General features: G+C 43.2%; 2 protein-coding genes across 5 annotated transcripts; both read right to left on the bottom strand.

Annotated features, from left to right (window-relative positions):
• Positions 1–10,689: 10,689 nt before the first annotated feature.
• Positions 10,690–17,051, bottom strand: gpr171 (G protein-coupled receptor 171). Of its 4 annotated transcripts, none has more exons than XM_052467178.1 (4): positions 15,969–16,051; positions 12,060–12,124; positions 11,492–11,906; positions 10,690–11,331 (listed from the first exon to the last, which is right to left on the bottom strand). In XM_052467178.1, exons 3-4 carry the CDS (start codon positions 11,863–11,865, stop codon positions 10,728–10,730), a joined length of 978 nt encoding a protein of 325 aa, XP_052323138.1. In that variant the 5' UTR covers positions 11,866–11,906; positions 12,060–12,124; positions 15,969–16,051; the 3' UTR covers positions 10,690–10,727. The 4 variants fall into 4 exon arrangements, with proteins under 4 accessions (XP_052323138.1, XP_052323139.1, XP_052323141.1 ...); XM_052467179.1 differs by lacking the exon at positions 15,969–16,051 and adding an exon at positions 16,877–17,051 and having other exon boundaries at positions 10,697–11,331; XM_052467181.1 differs by having other exon boundaries at positions 10,697–11,327; positions 11,578–11,906.
• On the bottom strand, positions 13,405–15,028 carry LOC127906040 (P2Y purinoceptor 14). Its single transcript, XM_035791456.2, has 2 exons — positions 14,631–15,028; positions 13,405–14,077 (listed from the first exon to the last, which is right to left on the bottom strand). Exons 1-2 carry the CDS (start codon positions 15,026–15,028, stop codon positions 13,405–13,407), a joined length of 1,071 nt encoding a protein of 356 aa, XP_035647349.2.

The following is a 17,051-nucleotide window of genomic DNA, read 5'->3' as shown; positions in this document are numbered from 1 at the left end:
CACTCATCAATACTGGATTATCCCACTCCCTTCTGACCCCACTCATCAATACTGGATTATCCCACTCCCTTCTGGCCCCACTCATCAATACTGGATTATCCCACTCCCTTCTGGCCCCACTCATCAATACTGGATTATCCCACTCCCTTCTGCCCCCACTCATCAATACTGGATTATCCCACTCCCTTCTGGCCCCACTCATCAATACTGGATTATCCCACTCCCTTCTGACCCCACTCATCAATACTGGATTATCCCACTCCATTCTGCCCCCACTCATCAATACTGGATTATCTCACTCCCTTCTGGCACCACTCATCAATACTGGATTATCCCACTCCTTTCTGACCCCACTCATCAATACAGGATTATCCCACTCCCTCTGACCCCATTCATCAATACTGGATTATCCTACTCCCTCCTGGCCCCACTCATCATTACTGGATTATCCCACTTCCTTCTGGCCCCACTCATCATTACTGGATTATCCCACTCCCTTCTGGCCCCACTCATCAATACTGGATTATCCCACTCCCTTCTGACCCCACTCATCAATACTGGATTATCCCACTCCCTCCTGACCCCACTCATCAATACTGGATTATCCCACTCCCTCCTGGCCCCACTCATCATTACTGCATTATCCCACTACCTTCTGGCCCCACTCATCAATACTGGATTATCCCACTCCTTTCTGGCCCCACTCATCAATACTGGATTATCCCACTCCCTTCTGGCCCCACTCATCAATACTGGATTATACCACTCCCTTCTGACCCCACTCATCAATACTGGATTATCCCACGCCCTTCTGGCCCCACTCATCTTCTTAATCATCCCCCACACTTCTCCCACAGGTGTCGCCCTTCCAATGGTGCCACAGAACCGACGCCAACATGACCTCTTTGTTCTCCTCACCAGGGCCTGGGCCTGCTTATACTGAATCAGATGTTGGAAGTTGTGTGTCCTTTTCAGCACTCTAAATACCCTGTTCCTAGTCACCATTGCCCCACACTCCTCCATCCACCATCGGACTGCTTTCCTCCTCCTCCTGCCTGAACTCTTATAGCCTCAGTAGCTACACTAAAGCTGTACCCAGTTATTCATAGTATCCACATACCCTCTTATATCCACCGATCCATCACCTGCTCACTCATCAGCTCGTGAAACTGGTTCCACTTTGCCCTTCCAAACACCAACCTGCCTACTCCGTCCGCTGACACCTCCTCCTCCCTCAGCCTACTGTGCATACAGTAAGGATAAGGATCACTCCCTACTGTCAAATCCTCCCATACCTCCCACAGACAGATTCCTGCCGTTGCATTAGATACCAGAGTGAGGTCCAACGTAGACTCTTTCCTTGTGGCTACATCAATCCTGGTCTTTCATTTAAATCAGATTTTACATCACTTGGCTATTTCCATCTATTCGTTTCCCTCCCCAGAGTGTGTTGTGGGCATTAAAATCCACTCCCCTACATCTCTGTCCATTACGAACCACTACATACCTGTATGATAAACCCCGAAGTCGGTTTAGCTGGCTTAGCTGGCATATCCACAACGAACTGCTGGAACTACTGCCCATTAGCCAACAAGCTTCGAGCATTCCATTCCATTGTAGTATTGCCACCATAACTAACATCCAGTAATACATTGAGGTAATCTCAAACCTCTTCTCATGTCATATCTCCACCCACCTGCCCCGTAATCCCCGGTCTAGATGTGCCTACCCATCTCTCCCTTGAACATTTTCTTGACTCTGAGAGATTTTTGCCTATGCGCCATACGGAACAGTCTGGAGCTCTGGCTGGTCAATCAATCAATCAGTCATTAGTGCCTCTAATTCTAGAAAACATTTAACCAAAATAATGCTAATACTCCTTACACAATAATTAATAATAGTACAACATTAAAATAAGTTCAAAAGACAGTTTCAAAACCATAATAATACCTGATCTGCATGTAGCAGTCAACGCTGACGAAGGTGAGGAAGAAGATGGACACATACATGCTGATGTAGATTACCACGGCGCTCACCTGGCAGTGGAAGACCATGAGGCCCCAGGGCGCCACACCCAGGTCTTTGGCCACCTTGAAGGGCAGGGCCAGGGTGAGCAGGAGGTTAACGGTCAGGAGATTGACCAGGTAGACATTGATGCTCTTCTTGTCATTGTAGTTGTGTAGGAACACCCAAAGGGCCACCAGGGCCACCCATTGCACAACTGAGCAAGAGGACAAGTACATTAGAGTATCTAGTTTGAGAAACAGTCTTCTCACAAGTCCTCAACTGGCAGCTTCATTAAAGAGTACCTGTAAAACACCAGTCTCAACGTCAAAAGTGAAGAGGCGACTCTGGGATGCTGGCAAAACAATACAGACACGGGTCAGAGGAACTCTGCCTAGAAGACCAGCATCACGGAGTCGCCTCTTCACTGTTGACGTTGAGACTGGTGTTTTGCTGGTACTATTTAATGAAGCTGCCAGTTGAGGACTTGTAAGGCAGTTGAGGACTTGTAAAGGTATCAATTATCCTTTTAAAATGATAAACTTGGATTAGCTAACACAATGTGGCTTTGGAACACAGAAGTGATGGTTGCTGATAATGGGCCTCTGTACGCCTATGTAGATATTCCATAAAAAATCTGCCGTTTCCAGCAACAATAGTAATTTACAACATTAACAATGTCTACACTGTATCTCTGATAATTTTATGTTATTTTAATGGACAAAAAAAGTGCTTTGGAACGGTAGTGTATATACTATGTCAGAGGAAGGCCCAAGAAAATGTCAAAGACTCCAGTCACTGTTCTCTATGGTATCACACGGCAAGCGGTACCGGAGCGCCAAGTCAAGGACCAAAAGGCTCCTTAACAGCTTCTACCCCCAAGCCATAAGACTGCTGAACAATTAATCAAATGTCCACCTGGACTATTTGCATAGATACACCCCCCCCCACACACACACACACACACACACTTCGTTTTTGCACTGCTGCTACTCGCTGTTTATTAAACCCTACCTACATGTACAGTCGTGGCCAAAAGTTTTGAGAATGACACAAATATTAATCTTCACAGTCTGCTGCTTCAGTGTCTTTAGATATTTTTGTCAGATGATACTATGGAATACTGAAGTATAATTACAAGCATTTCATAAGTGTCAAAGGCTTCTATTGACAGTTACATGAAGTTGATGCAAAGAGTCAATATTTGCAGTGTTGACCCTTCTTTTCAAGACCTCTGCAATCTGCCCTGGCATGCTGTCAATTAACTTCTGGGCTACATCCTGAATGATGGCAGCCCATTCTTGCAAAATCAATGCTTGGAGTTTGTCAGAATTTGTGGGTTTTTGTTTGTCCACCCGCCTCTTGAGGATTGACCACAATATCTCAATGGGATTAAGGTCTGGGGAGTTTCTGGCCATGGACCCAAAATATCGATGTTTTGTTCCCGAGCCACTTAGTTGCTCCATCATGCTGGAAAATGCATTGTTTTGTAGATGACGTCGCCGAAGTCGAGGATCGGTAGGATAGTCAGTTTTACTAGGGTAAGCTTGGCAGCGTGAGTGAAGGAGGCTTTGTTGCGGAATAGAAAGCTGATTCTTGATTTGATTTTCGATTGGAGATGTTTGATATGGGTCTGGAAGGAGAGTTTGCAGTCTAGCCAGACACCTAGGTACTTATAGGTGTCCACATATTCAAGGTCGGAACCATCCAGTGTGGTGATGCTAGTCGGGCATGCGGGTGCAGGCAGTGATCGGTTGTAAAGCATGCATTTGGTTTTACTAGCATTTAAGAGTAGTTGGAGGCCACGGAAGGAGTGTTGTATGGCATTGAAGCTCGATTGAGGTTAGATAGCACAGTGTCCAATGACGGGCCGAAAGTGTATACAATGGTGTCGTCTGCGTAGAGGTGGATCAGGGAATCGCCCGCAGCAAGAGCAACATCATTGATATATACAGAGAAAAGAGTCGGCCCGAGAATTGAACCCTGTGGCACCCCCATAGAGACTGCCAGAGGACCGGACAACATGCCCTCCGATTTGACACACTGAACTCTGTCTGCAAAGTAATTGGTGAACCAGGCAAGGCAGTCATCCGAAAACCGAGGCTACTGAGTCTGCCGATAAGAATATGGTGATTGACAGAGTCGAAAGCCTTGGCAAGGTCGATGAAGACTGATGCACAGTACTGTCTTTTATCGATGGCGGTTATGATGTCGTTTAGTACCTTGAGTGTGGTTGAGGTGCACCCGTGACCGGCTCGGAAACCAGATTGCATAGCGGAGAAGGTACGGTGGGATTCGAGATGGTCAGTGACCTGTTTGTTGACTCGGCTTTCAAGACCTTAGATAGGCAGGGCAGGATGGATATAGGTCTGTAACAGTTTGGGTCCAGGGTGTCTCCCCCTTGAAGAGGGGGATGACTGCGGCAGCTTTCAATCCTTTGGGGATCTCAGACGATATGAAAGAGAGGTTGAACAGGCTGGTAATAGGGGCTGCGACAATGGCGGCGGATAGTTTCAGAAATAGAGGGTCCAAATTGTCAAGCCCAGCTGATTTATACGGGTCCAGGTTTTGCAGCTCTTCAGAACATCTGCTATCTGGATTTGGGTAAAGGAGAACCTGGAGAGGCTTGGGCGAGGAGCTGCGGGGGGCCGGAGCTGTTGGCCGAGGTAGGAGTAGCCAGGCGGAAGGCATGGCCAGCCGTTGAGAAATGCTTGTTGAAGTTTTCGATAATCATGGATTTGTCGGTGGTGACCGTGTTCCCTAGCCTCAGTGCAGTGGGCAGCTGGGAGGAGGTGCTCTTGTTCTCCATGGACTTCACAGTGTCCCAGAACTTTTTGGAGTTGGAGCTACAGGATGCAAACTTCTGCCTGAAGAAGCTGGCCTTAGCTTTCCTGACTGACTGCGTGTATTGGTTCCTGACTTCCTGAACAGTTGCATATCGCGGGACTGTTCGATGCTATTGCAGTCCGCCACAGGATGTTTTTGTGCTGGTCGAGGGCAGTCAGGTCTGGAGTGAACCAAGGGCTGTATCTGTTCTTAGTTCTGCATTTTTGAACGGAGCATGCTTATCTAAAATGGTGAGGAAGTTACTCTTAAAGAATGACCAGGCATCCTCAACTGACAGGATGAGGTCAATGTCCTTCCAGGATACCCGGGCCAGGTCGATTAGAAAGGCCTGCTCACAGAAGTGTTTTAGGGAGCGTTTGACAGTGATGAGGGGTGGTCGTTTGACTGCGGCACTAAATGATCTGCTGGAATAATGTATTGAGAATTGAGTCGTATTTAAATAACTGTATCAATAGAGGAGACAGTTACCTAAATTAAAGAAATTCTAAATAATAGCGGAGAGATAATGGCGATAGAGAGGTGCCCACCGAAATGTTTTTAATTCTTATAGATTGACTGACACATGTTATAATTTTGGCGCTGTGTGTGTTATTTTTACAGTCTTGGACATTTCATAAGTGTGAAGATGAAAGAGAAGATAAAGTTGTAAAGTTTGGTTTTAAAGCTTTTGCCCACTGGGAAAAAAAAAGAAATAGGATATTTTGAGCTGAAAGTGATTCAGGTGTGAGTAAGGAAACATTGTGATAATGTGTTCTGATGGTTATTGATTCTTGGTTTGATTGTTTAGGTAACACCATTGAATTTGAGCAGGAAAGTTAATGTAGTCTAACATTATAATCTGTTTCCATTATGTGGAACAATGTCAGGTCATTAAAGTTGATTGCAGGTTGAGTAGTTTGAGAGCCTGTTGGCAGAAGACTGAATGGGTATTAATGTTGAAAAGCAAGCTTGGGCCAAACTAGTAAGGTAGTATGTTAAGTGGGGGAGTATCATAGATTTTAATGATAGTTTTGTTAACTCTATAGTCAAAACAATTGTATATGTTTTGGGAAACTATCTAGGTTGAATATTGTTATTTGTGCTTTTCCCCCTGATACATAGACATCTGTCTCAGGGGCATCAGTTGTTGTTTTTTAAGAAACATGCTGATTGTGTTTTATTTTATTGAGATGTAAACATGAGTCTCTGAGCAATTTTGTCATCTGAACCATTATAGTTTTTATTTTACTAGGCAAGTCAGTTAAGAACAAATTCTTATTTTCAATGACGGCCTAGGAACAGTGGGTTAACTGCCTGTTCAGGGGCAGAACGACAGATTTTGTACCTTGTCAGCTCAGGGATTTGAACTTGCAACCTTTCAGTTACTAGTCCAATGCTCTAACCACTAGGCTACCCTGCCGTAGTGAGTAGTGAGTTCTTGTGTAGTTTGTTTGTTATTTGCATGAATTTATCACAGTATCATCTGCATACATTAGAACTTCAGACCCTGTACAGACAGAAGGAAGATCATTAATGTACATGCTGAACAGTGTTGACCTTTGAGGAATGAAAACTTTGTGGATATGAGTGGAAAAAAGTTTGTTTTGATTTTTACACTGATGACTTTTGAAAGATTTTAGATTTGTTAAAAATCAGGAAAGTTTTTACTAAATTTATATCAACAGGTTGAAATGATTAGATTGCTGATTAAAGGGGTTTGTTTATTTGTTACTGTTTATTGTTTATTTTAGGTGTTGATTTTACTTAATTAAACAAATTTCCATGGCACTGACAACAAAAAAATCCACATGTGGTTAGGTCATACAAATGTGATTTGTTTAGAAAACTGAGGCCAGCCAGCAAAACATAAACAAGTGTACTGCAGTGATCTTAGAACAACACCTATGAACCTTGTTTAAAAATAATACTTACTTCAGATGTCACTCTTTCGTTGTGTCTGTTTGTTGGTTTTCAGCTGAGACACCGAAGTTACTGTCTGTTTAAAATGACATTACAGGAAGTGGTGAACACAATGAGTTTCATGTTCAATTTCTTTAGCGTATACACCCAGACGACACATCCTAGACAGTCAGTGACCTGTAGAAGGAAGCCCAAAAAGATTTCCATTCTGAATCCCACCATTTTGTAGTTTGAAAAACAGTCTAACCATTTTTTATTTTATTTTTTTATCTCAGTGTACCTAAGGAATACGTTTGCTTGATAGTATCTCACCATTTGTAAAGCAGATTGAAACAAGTCCTATTTTTGGTTGAAATGTCCTATTTGACAGGTCTATTTAGCATTAGAAACTGAGATATAATCTAATGCTTTAAAAGATGCACAATTGCATATTTTATATTTAGGTGTTACTATTTGCTCCAATATTGTTTTGGCATTCTGTATGTTGGACTTCCTCTTGTAAAAGCCTTCTTCATACCACACAAAACAAAAAGCTTTTAGCTATATTATGTTATGCTTTTAAGGTTTTACATTTTGAGGACATGAAATTCTGTGGTGGGTTTCGGCGGTCTGTATCTGCTACAGGAACTGATGCACAGAAATAAGATGTGCTCCATAGAGAAGTGTCATTTCTGTTCCCTAATCTGTGCTTTTGATCACACATGGAAATTATGACAGGTACTCATTTCTAATGTGTATCATTTATTGGAGCTTGATATAAATACATAAGACACGAAGTGCACAGACACTAACCCTGGTGTTTTATCTGGCTGTACGTGTTGCCATGGTTTGATTGATTGAAAGCACAATGATTAATATTGTACTTTTGTCAAAAACAATACTAGAGCCATTGACTAAGAGGACAATGAGTGAGCAGGTTGGTTGAATAGAGAGGTTGGGGACAGAAACAATGCCAAGCAGTATATTTCTCCGTCTAAATCACTAAGGTAAACCACAGGTTACATATAGTCAGGTCAAGCTGTCGTCTGAGTTTATTATTAAAGGAAAAAATTATAGCTGAGGTCGAGGCTCTCAGCCGGGCAAGATAGCGGTACAAGGAAAATAGGCAAATGTTCTATCTAGACCAAAGGAAGCCCATAGGTAACCCATTTCCTATTCTGTATTGAGTAGAGACATCACATTTTTAGTTAGCCAATTTTAGCCTCAATATGTATTTTATAATATATATTTATTTATGTTCCAGGCAGTTCCATTTTTTTCCCCCCAATACAAAGTTCTAATCATTTCTAGGTATGTGGAAGAGATGCTGGAAAAAATATATACAGTAGATAGACAATGTACAATATATACAGAAATAGTTAGAGTAAACAGATTAGCAAAGGAAAACAGTTTTACGTGTATAGCATCCGATGAATTTGTGGCAATAAATTACATTCAGAAGTTCCTTTACAACTGCCATTTTCAACAGATTCAACTGTACTGGCACATGATCCAGAAGGAGGGCAGTGCGGTGTGTCCTTAAACAATTTAAATGCAATGCTACCAAATATTAATTGAGTGTACGTAAACTTTTGACCCATTGGGAATGTGATGAAATAAAAGCTGAAAGAAATCATTATCTCTACTATTATTCTGGCATTTCACATTCTTAAAATAAAGTGGTGATCCTAACTGACCTAAGACAGATCATTTCTACTGGGATTAATTGTAATGAATTGTGAAAAGCTGAGTTTATATGTATTTGTATGTACAGTTAACTTCCGACTTCAACTGTATATGAGATATCTGCCCACCTGCCCCGTTATCCCTGGTCTAGATGCTCCAACCCATCTCTTCCTTGAACCTGTATCTCCCTGGACCTGAACCTCCCTCACTGCCTCACCATATGACACCCTTCTCTCTCACTTGTTGCACCTCCACTGCCTGCTTCATTGCCTCAAAACCCACCATACACCACACTATGACCACCCCCACAGCTGTAGCACTTTGGTTGTACACCATTGACACAGTTCCCATACTCATGCTCCCCTCCACACCTGGCAAGCCTCTTTCTCTCTTTACAGGCTGTTGCCACATGCCCAAACCTCTGACAGTTAGAACATCTTAAAGGCTTGGGTACATAAGCCCTCACATAATAACTCATATATCCTGTGGTGACTTTATTTGGAAGTATCCTGTCCGTGAAATGTAACAGAATAGACGGGCTATCTACCCTCACTTCATCCCTTGTTGCTTGCCATCTTTGAAAATTCACTAGAACGCTTCCTCTCAACATTTCACTTACCTCTTTAGTGCTATAGCACTCACAGGCAGTCCTGTTATCACCCCAATGAATCAGTCCAGCTGCTCAACACCACTGTACAGTTCCCTATTTGCTTCACTCTGAGGTTTTTGCCTCCACCCCATGTCTTTACAGAGCACAAACAAGCTCCCATCTCTTAACCCTATTGTATTGACAACTTCCCCAATCAACTGTTTTATCACAGCCGTCAGTCAACCTTACCGGACTCATTGCCCCAACTCCCCCTTCCTCCCTGAACCTCAGAATCACTTTAAGCTCCTCTTGACCTCCATGATCCCCTCGCAACTTATCTTGCCCTTCCTCCTCAGCACTCTACCACTGAACTGCCTCTGACGTTGGAAACTCTGTTGCTTTCCTCAATCATCCTTTTCTTCATATCCTCCATACTCCTCGTGCTCCCCTTCAAAACCCTACTCCCTTTCTCTCCTGCTTTGTTTTTTATTTTTCCCTCTCTCCCCTTTATTTGTACCGCTATGCCCGTACTTGCTTTGCTTTCTTCTCAGTCACTATCTCCTACCGTCTCTGACCCAGTTACAGCTGGGCTGAACTGCCATCACGCCGAGAAAAGTTTGATTGTTTGCCCATTCCCCTTCAATCGAATTGCAGTTTCTCTCTGCTACCACCCCTGCCAATCCTTCTCCAGACATGTTCTCACGTGTTCTTCAAGCAGAGTCCTGAATGTCAAGTTGATTGCGCTTGATTTTTGGATTGATGGAAGTTAAATTGACCACATGACACACTGCACAAAAGCAGGGCCAGGTTCATGCTTGCAACACTTTTGAATGCAGGTCAAAAGGGAAATAAAATTATTAACCAGTAGACTGTCATTCGCTCCCACCTGCCAAACACCTGTCCCCACCTTTGTTAACAGAACTGCGGGACAACAGGTGGCGAAGGACACTGTCTACCGGAGGCTGGGGCGACACCATGTGCTAGCTAACTAATAAGCTAGGGTGGGGCTAACTAGCTAGTTAGCAACACTTTGTGCTACTTTTAGTTAGTTAGTACACGGTGTCACCCACACCTCTCGTCTGCTGCATACCGGAGAAAATCATGCCAGACAGGCGTGGGAGAAGGACACTGTCTACCGGTCGCCCCCGCCTCCCGCTAGCACAGCAGATGAGAGGCTAGAGCGACATTGTGTGTTAGCTAACTAGCTAGCTTGCTAGTCAGGGACACCGTGTGCTAGCAAAATATGAACAAAAGCATGAGATGAGCTATAAAACTTAGGGGTGGGATCCTGCCCCATAACAAAAAAAGTGTAGAATTGCAGGAAATTAGCTTTAAAACTGAAACATTTTCTCTTAATCTAATGACAAAATGTGTAGAATACCATTATAAAACTAGACATTTTTCTCTGCACTGTGTCAAAATGTGTTGAAATGCAGGAATTTAGCGAAAAAGAAGCAATCATCTGTTACTTTAATTCAGTGTGATCATGCAACAGTGAAATGTAAAACAATGCAATCATAACATCACAACATCATGGCACTGCATAAAACACCTCACAGCGAAGAATATTTTTGTCTAGTCCTACAGGCCTAGACAACCACAACCACTATTGTAAAGTGGTTTGTAAAATGTTTTTCATACGGCGGTCATTCTCTGTTTCTTTATCTCTGTCACCCCTCTCTCTCCCTACTCCTTGGCAGTTATTGGCTGTAGCTTCAAGTCTTCACTGGCTTGGGATGGTGTTCGAATCCCGTCTGCTCCTCCTACTCGTGAACACCTTCCTGACGCTCTGTCTGAATGCCTTGGAGAAGTAGTAGTAGAGCACGGGGTCCAGGCAGAGATGCAGCACCACCAGCAGTAATGTGGACTCCTTGGCCAGGAAGAGGTGCCTCTTGGTCTGGCAGTCTGGAGTGATGACCTCGGTCTGTGCCAGCGTATAGGGCGTCCGTACCACGTGGTATGGCACGAAGCACACCACGTACGCTGCCGTCACCACCGTAACATTGACGGTTGCACGGCGAGCATGGCGCCACTGTTCAGGGTCATTCCTGCTCGCCAGCAACCTCTTTAGCACCAGACCGTTGGAGACGAGGACAGCCGTGGACGTGTTGAGGAACAGGAAGGTACAGAGGAAGACTGAGAGGCCGTGCCAGTGGAGTCCCACCTCCTGCTTCAGCTTGGAGCAGCTCAGGAACTTCCTCTCTGGGACGTCCTGGATGGGCAGGGCCATGTTGGGCACCATGATGAGGAGCACAAGTAGCCACACCGTCACTGACATCAGCCTGGCGAAGCCCACTTCTTGTATACGGAACAGTCTGGAGCTCTGGCTGGTCAATCAATCAATAAATCAATCAATCACTGTTTAAAGTGCCTCTAATTCCAGCAAAACATTTAACCCCAAAAAATGCTAATAATCCTTACACAATAATTAACAATAGTACAACATTAAAATAAGTTCAAAAGACAGTTTCAAAACCATAATAATACCTGATCTGCATGTAGCAGTCAATGCTGACGAAGGTGAGGAAGAAGATGGACACATACATGCTGATGTAGACTACCACGGCGCTCACCTGGCAGTGGAAGACCATGAAGCCCCAGGGTGCCACACCCAGGTCTTTGGCCACCTTGAAGGGCAGGGCCAGGGTGAGCAGGAGGTCAGCGGTCAGGAGATTGACCAGGTAGACATTGATGCTCTTCTTGTCATTGTAGCTGTGTATGAACACCCACAGAGCCACCAGGTTGGCAGCTATGCTGGTGAGAAAGACCAGGATGTAGAGCACGCTGAAAGGCTCCATCTGGTCATTGACAACACACTGAGGGAGGGTGTCATCGGTGGAGTTTGTGGGAAGCGTCATCATCAATTGGGGAGTAGATAGTCTAACACAACATGCACCTTTGACTGAAAAAAAAAATCCACATGTGGTTAATTCATACAAATTTGATTTGTTTAGAAAACTGAGACCAGCCAGCAAAACATAAACAAGTGTACTGCAGTGATCTTAGTACAACACCTATGAACCTTGTTTAAAAAAATAAATAATGAGAACCTTACTCTAAAATGTCACTCCTCCGTTGTGTCTGTTTGTTGGTTTTCAGCTGAGTCACCGAAGTCACTGTCTGTTTAAAATGAGATTACAGGAAGTGGTGAACACTATGAGTTTCACGTTCAACTTCTTTAGCGTATATACCCAGAAGACACATCCTAGACAGTCATTGACCGGTAAAAGGAAGCCAGAAAAGATTTCCATTCTGAATCTCACCAATTTGTAAACAATCTAACCATTTAAAAATATATTTTTTATCCCATTATACCCAAGGATTACGTTTGCTTGATAGTATCTCACCATTTGTACAGTAGATTGAAACAATCCTATTTTTTGTTGAAATGTCCTATTTGACACGTCTATTTAGCATTAGAAACTGAGGTGTAATCTAACGCTTTAAAAGAGGATGCACTTTAATTGCATATTTTATTTTTAGGTTTATTTGCTACAATATTGTTTTGGCATTCTGTATGTTGGACTTCCTCTTGTAAAAAGCCTTCCTCATACCACACAAAAACAAAAAAAGCTTTTAGCTATATTATGTTATGCTTTTAAGGTTTTACATTTTGAGGACATGAAATTCTGTGGTGGGTTTCGGCGGTCTGTATCTGCTACAGGAACTGATGCACAGAAATAACATGTGCTCCATAGAGAAGTGTCATTTCTGTTCCCTAATCTGTGCTTTTGATCACACATGGAAATTATGACAGGTACTCATTTCTAATGTGTATCATTTATTGGAGCTTGATATAAATACATAAGACACGAAGTGCACAGACACTAACCCTGGTGTTTTATCTGGCTGTACGTGTTGCCATGGTTTGATTGATTGAACGCACAATGATTAATACTGTACTTTTGTCAACAACAATACTAGAGCCATTTATTAAGAGTGTGTGTGCAGGTAGGTTGAATAGAGAGGTTGGGGACAGAAACAAGGCCAAACAATATATTTTCCCGTCTAAATCACTAAGGTAAACCACAGGTTACATATAGTCAGTCAGGTCAAGCTGTCGTCTGAGTTTTTCAGGAAAATTTAAGTCTGAGGTCTAGGCTCTCAACAGGGCAAAATAGCAGTACAAGGCAAATAGGCAAATGTATGTTCTATCTATACCAAAGGATGCCCATAGGTAACCCATGTCATATTCTGTATTGAGTAGAGACATCAAATTAGCACATTTTAGCCTACAAAACAAGTATTGACATTCTAGGCAGTTTATCTTTTTTCCCCAATGCAAAGTTCAAATAATTTCTAGTAGATAGAACAGAGGAGGGAAGTGCGGTGTGTCCTAAATTACACTGGCCCGTCTCGACATGCTGAACGAGTCCTTGTCTGGGTGCATGGCAGGGTGGTCAGGTTCCCTGGCTAATTCTCCTAGCTCCTGGCGGTGGAGCTGTACTGTCTGGCTGTGCCATTGTTATACTAAGACGCCTCTGCATGCCCAGCTGGGCCCTGAAGGTCTTACAGAAGATGAAGTAGATGAGTGGGTCCAGGCAGGCATTGAGGACTGACAGCAGCACTGCCAGCTCCTTCATGTAGTAGAAGGCCTGATGCCAGTAACACCTGTGCAAGAAGGGCCGGATGAAGGCGTAGGGCAGGCGCACCAGGTGGTACGGCACAAAGCACACGCAGAACACAGTGACCAGAACTAGCATGTTTCTCTTGGAGCGGCTGAGGTTCCTTCCGGATCCACAGGAAAGATGTTTCTGCTGGTTCAGCTGCGCCTGTCGCAGCCTGAGGATGGTGCCCCAGTAGAAGAAGACGAGGGAAAACAGAACAAAGAGGAAGATGGCGGCCGAGAAACTGTGGATTATCTTGTAGAGCAGTAGAAGCTGGGTGCTTTGGAGGGAGTCGCAGCCTATGGTACCAGGGATGAGATCTGCACCCCAAGTGGTGAGGAGGGATACGGTCAGGTACGCAGATGATGAGGCCAGAAGGGTGAGCCAGGTTGCCATGGAGATGTAGTGGGCAGCACGCACCGTTTGCAGGGTGTGGGTCTCCAGAGGACGGACGATCTTCAGGTACCTGTAGGCAGTAGGATGGCTTAGCAGGGGTAAGAGGAATTGAGAACTGACTCATTACTGAGTCTTACTGATGTTGTATTCATGAACATGGCTGCCAACCTGAATGGTGTCAGTGAAATGTGCACCTTTTGAAGGTGAAATTTGCAACAACAAAAAAAAAGATACATTTGAAAGGTAGCTAGCACTGACGACACTTACGCAGCATCACAAGAAGACTATTCAACTTGATTTACATATACAAATCAAACAAGATTGCTGTAGTTTTGTCACTGGACATGAGAAAGGAATTTGATAGGGTCAGCTGGCCTTTTCTCTTTTACAGTCCCAAAAAATGTAATGGATAAAGATTATATATACACAACACCTACAGTATCTGTTGTAAAGAATGGGAAAATGTCTCAACCATTTATGCTGGCTAGCAGGGGCATTCTCATGAATTTTTTCCACTGCTATTTCCCTCTTTATAGAACCTCTTGCCTGTGCTATCAGACAGAACAACCAAATCCATGGCATACAGGCTGACAGACATGGACTTGTCAGTTATCAATAAATACCTGTTGGCTGCGATGTAGTCCATGAAGAGGATGCTGGCGTACATGTTGAGGTAGAAGGCCGTGGCTCCAAAGTTGCAGTACACGTGGCGCATGATGGTCGAGTTGTGGGTGGCGTAGTTGGCAATGCGGAGAGGCAGACACAGGCTGAGGAAGAAGTCTGCCGCGGCCAGGTTCTGCATATATACTGTCACGCTGGATTGGTGGCGCTGGGCTCGGCAGAAGTAGACCCGCACCGTGAAGCCGTTGAGAACCACGCCCACCAGGAAGACCAGGGAGTAGGTTACGGTGAAGAATGGGTGGGCGGAGATCTCCATCAAGCCGCAAGAGGCCGACCCAGAACCATTTCCCACAGTGTAGTTCATGGTCTGTACAGAGGATGTATTGAAATAGCTGTCCATTCCTCCCAAAATTGAATCATTAAAACATTTCTAGCCCGTCTATCTATGGGTAACAGGGTTGACGTGTTACGCTCGACATGCTCAGTTTTCCACCACAAAATGGCCAAAAAGAGTAGAACCAGCTTTTTATTTTTAAAGTTGCACCATATTAAAAAGGGAGGCCAGTTCACGTAACAAGGTTGACCTTAAATTGAGGGACAGGATTCTTAAGAATATTTATTTTTATGTGATTAGTGATTCATCTAATCACATGAATTATATAATACTCTTCAGAAATGACTTTGTCAAAGCAATAACACAACTAGGGCTTTACAGTAATGGTGAAAACCTGGAAAAGGTCTGGTGTTAAGTGGTTAAAAATCTTCCTAGAAGTCACAGAGGATGCACAGAGGGGCATGTCAAAATTATACATTTTGGCACTTCAGCAAGTCATTATTCATATTAAAAAATATATATATTTATTGAATTTTCCATGTGGCCTATGTTCAAATTAATTAAAATATCAAAGGGACACAAATGTCTCTCTATTTGTGGAACAACCCTCCTATCTATCTGTTATACAGATCCTCGAATATCAACGTTCTTCTGCCTCAGTTCCTTACAGCATCTTTGTCAATCTCCAACAATTAATTAATGATCTTGGTTAAGCTTTGTAGTAGTCATCAATAAATCATTATAACTGCTTATAAGTAATAGTATACATTTGAAAATACTCATTTATGAATAGAATGTAAACTATACATCGTTTATTCATGCTTATGCATGAAAGTGGTACTACCATGATATGTAAAATACTTAACTGACAGGGAAATAGATATGCTCATCTGCATCGCTCCACTATTGCTCTCTTAAGCTGTTACTTAAAAAAATATTTCACTCATTTGTTGCAGAATTATTAAGTTATCACTATGTAATAGAGAACAGAGAATATATCTCTTACCCTTCTTTCTGTTCCAAAGATACAGTATGTCAGCTGGACCGCCTAGTTAGATCAAAGTATGTTCTTTATATTCTCTACAACTTCCTTTTTCATGAGGTAGTGTGAATGCGTATGAATGCGGGTGTGTGTGTCTGTGTGTGTTGGTGATAGACAGAGAGCGAGAGTAAGAATGCCTGAATGCACGTGTGTACATGTGTGTGAGCGTGGATGTGTTCTAGAGAGAGAGGAAGAGGGCGCATGGAAATATGTGTCTAGTCAAGAAACAGTGATGTAGTGATAGCTAAATAGGTCATCAGTCAATACTATAAATGCAGGTCTCAGATACTGCATTTGGAAGTCAAATCAAGAGGTCGCTTGACAAATATATACTTTTTGCCCCGTAGAAGTTCTCCTCGCTGAATTGAGTTCATTATGATGGTGTAATAAGGTCATCTGGAGCATCCACAGAAACATCACTTCTTGAATTCCCTACTTGGCTGTGTTCCAAACAAGTGAAAGACACACCCTCTCCCCTCAGCCCTCAAATTAAGTGGACAGTTCAGAAGACGTATCATGAAGTATGACGAATTGACACTTGCCAGGCAATGGGTGGGGGAGGAATAAATTCCTTGCCCGGAGATTCGTCACTCGTTCGTCCCACGGTTGTGTTTTCAGTCATCATGGAACCACACATAGCTGCTGTGTGTGTTTTATATGCACTACAGTCAATTATGATTGTATTTCATATATTGGCTGGAAGACAATGCATCCGCAGACATCGAGTACTAGCCATTCGACAATATCTGGTAAATCAGAAATGATCATGTCCGGGAAAGTTGTATGCACTAAAACATCCTTACTTTTACGATACGTGTTTGTGCCGTCATACGCATTAGTAGCATAACTTATTTACATTCGTTTTTACTTACACTTGTATGTTGACTTCTCCATATTAATGTTGGTTTTAAGTTTTGTCTGACTTTTCTGAGCGGATGTAATACAATCATCACAAATTGAGTTATTGGGTGTTTCAGGCCCCGGAGTGAACAGAAATTGTGCACTTGATCACAAACAAGGGCTAAGGGGCTTACGTTGCCAACTTCC

This window comes from Oncorhynchus keta, chromosome 18 (assembly GCF_023373465.1).
Source record: "Oncorhynchus keta strain PuntledgeMale-10-30-2019 chromosome 18, Oket_V2, whole genome shotgun sequence".
In the NCBI taxonomy this organism is placed as follows: Eukaryota; Metazoa; Chordata; class Actinopteri; order Salmoniformes; family Salmonidae; genus Oncorhynchus; species Oncorhynchus keta.
This window is presented reverse-complemented; position numbering and strand designations above follow the sequence as displayed.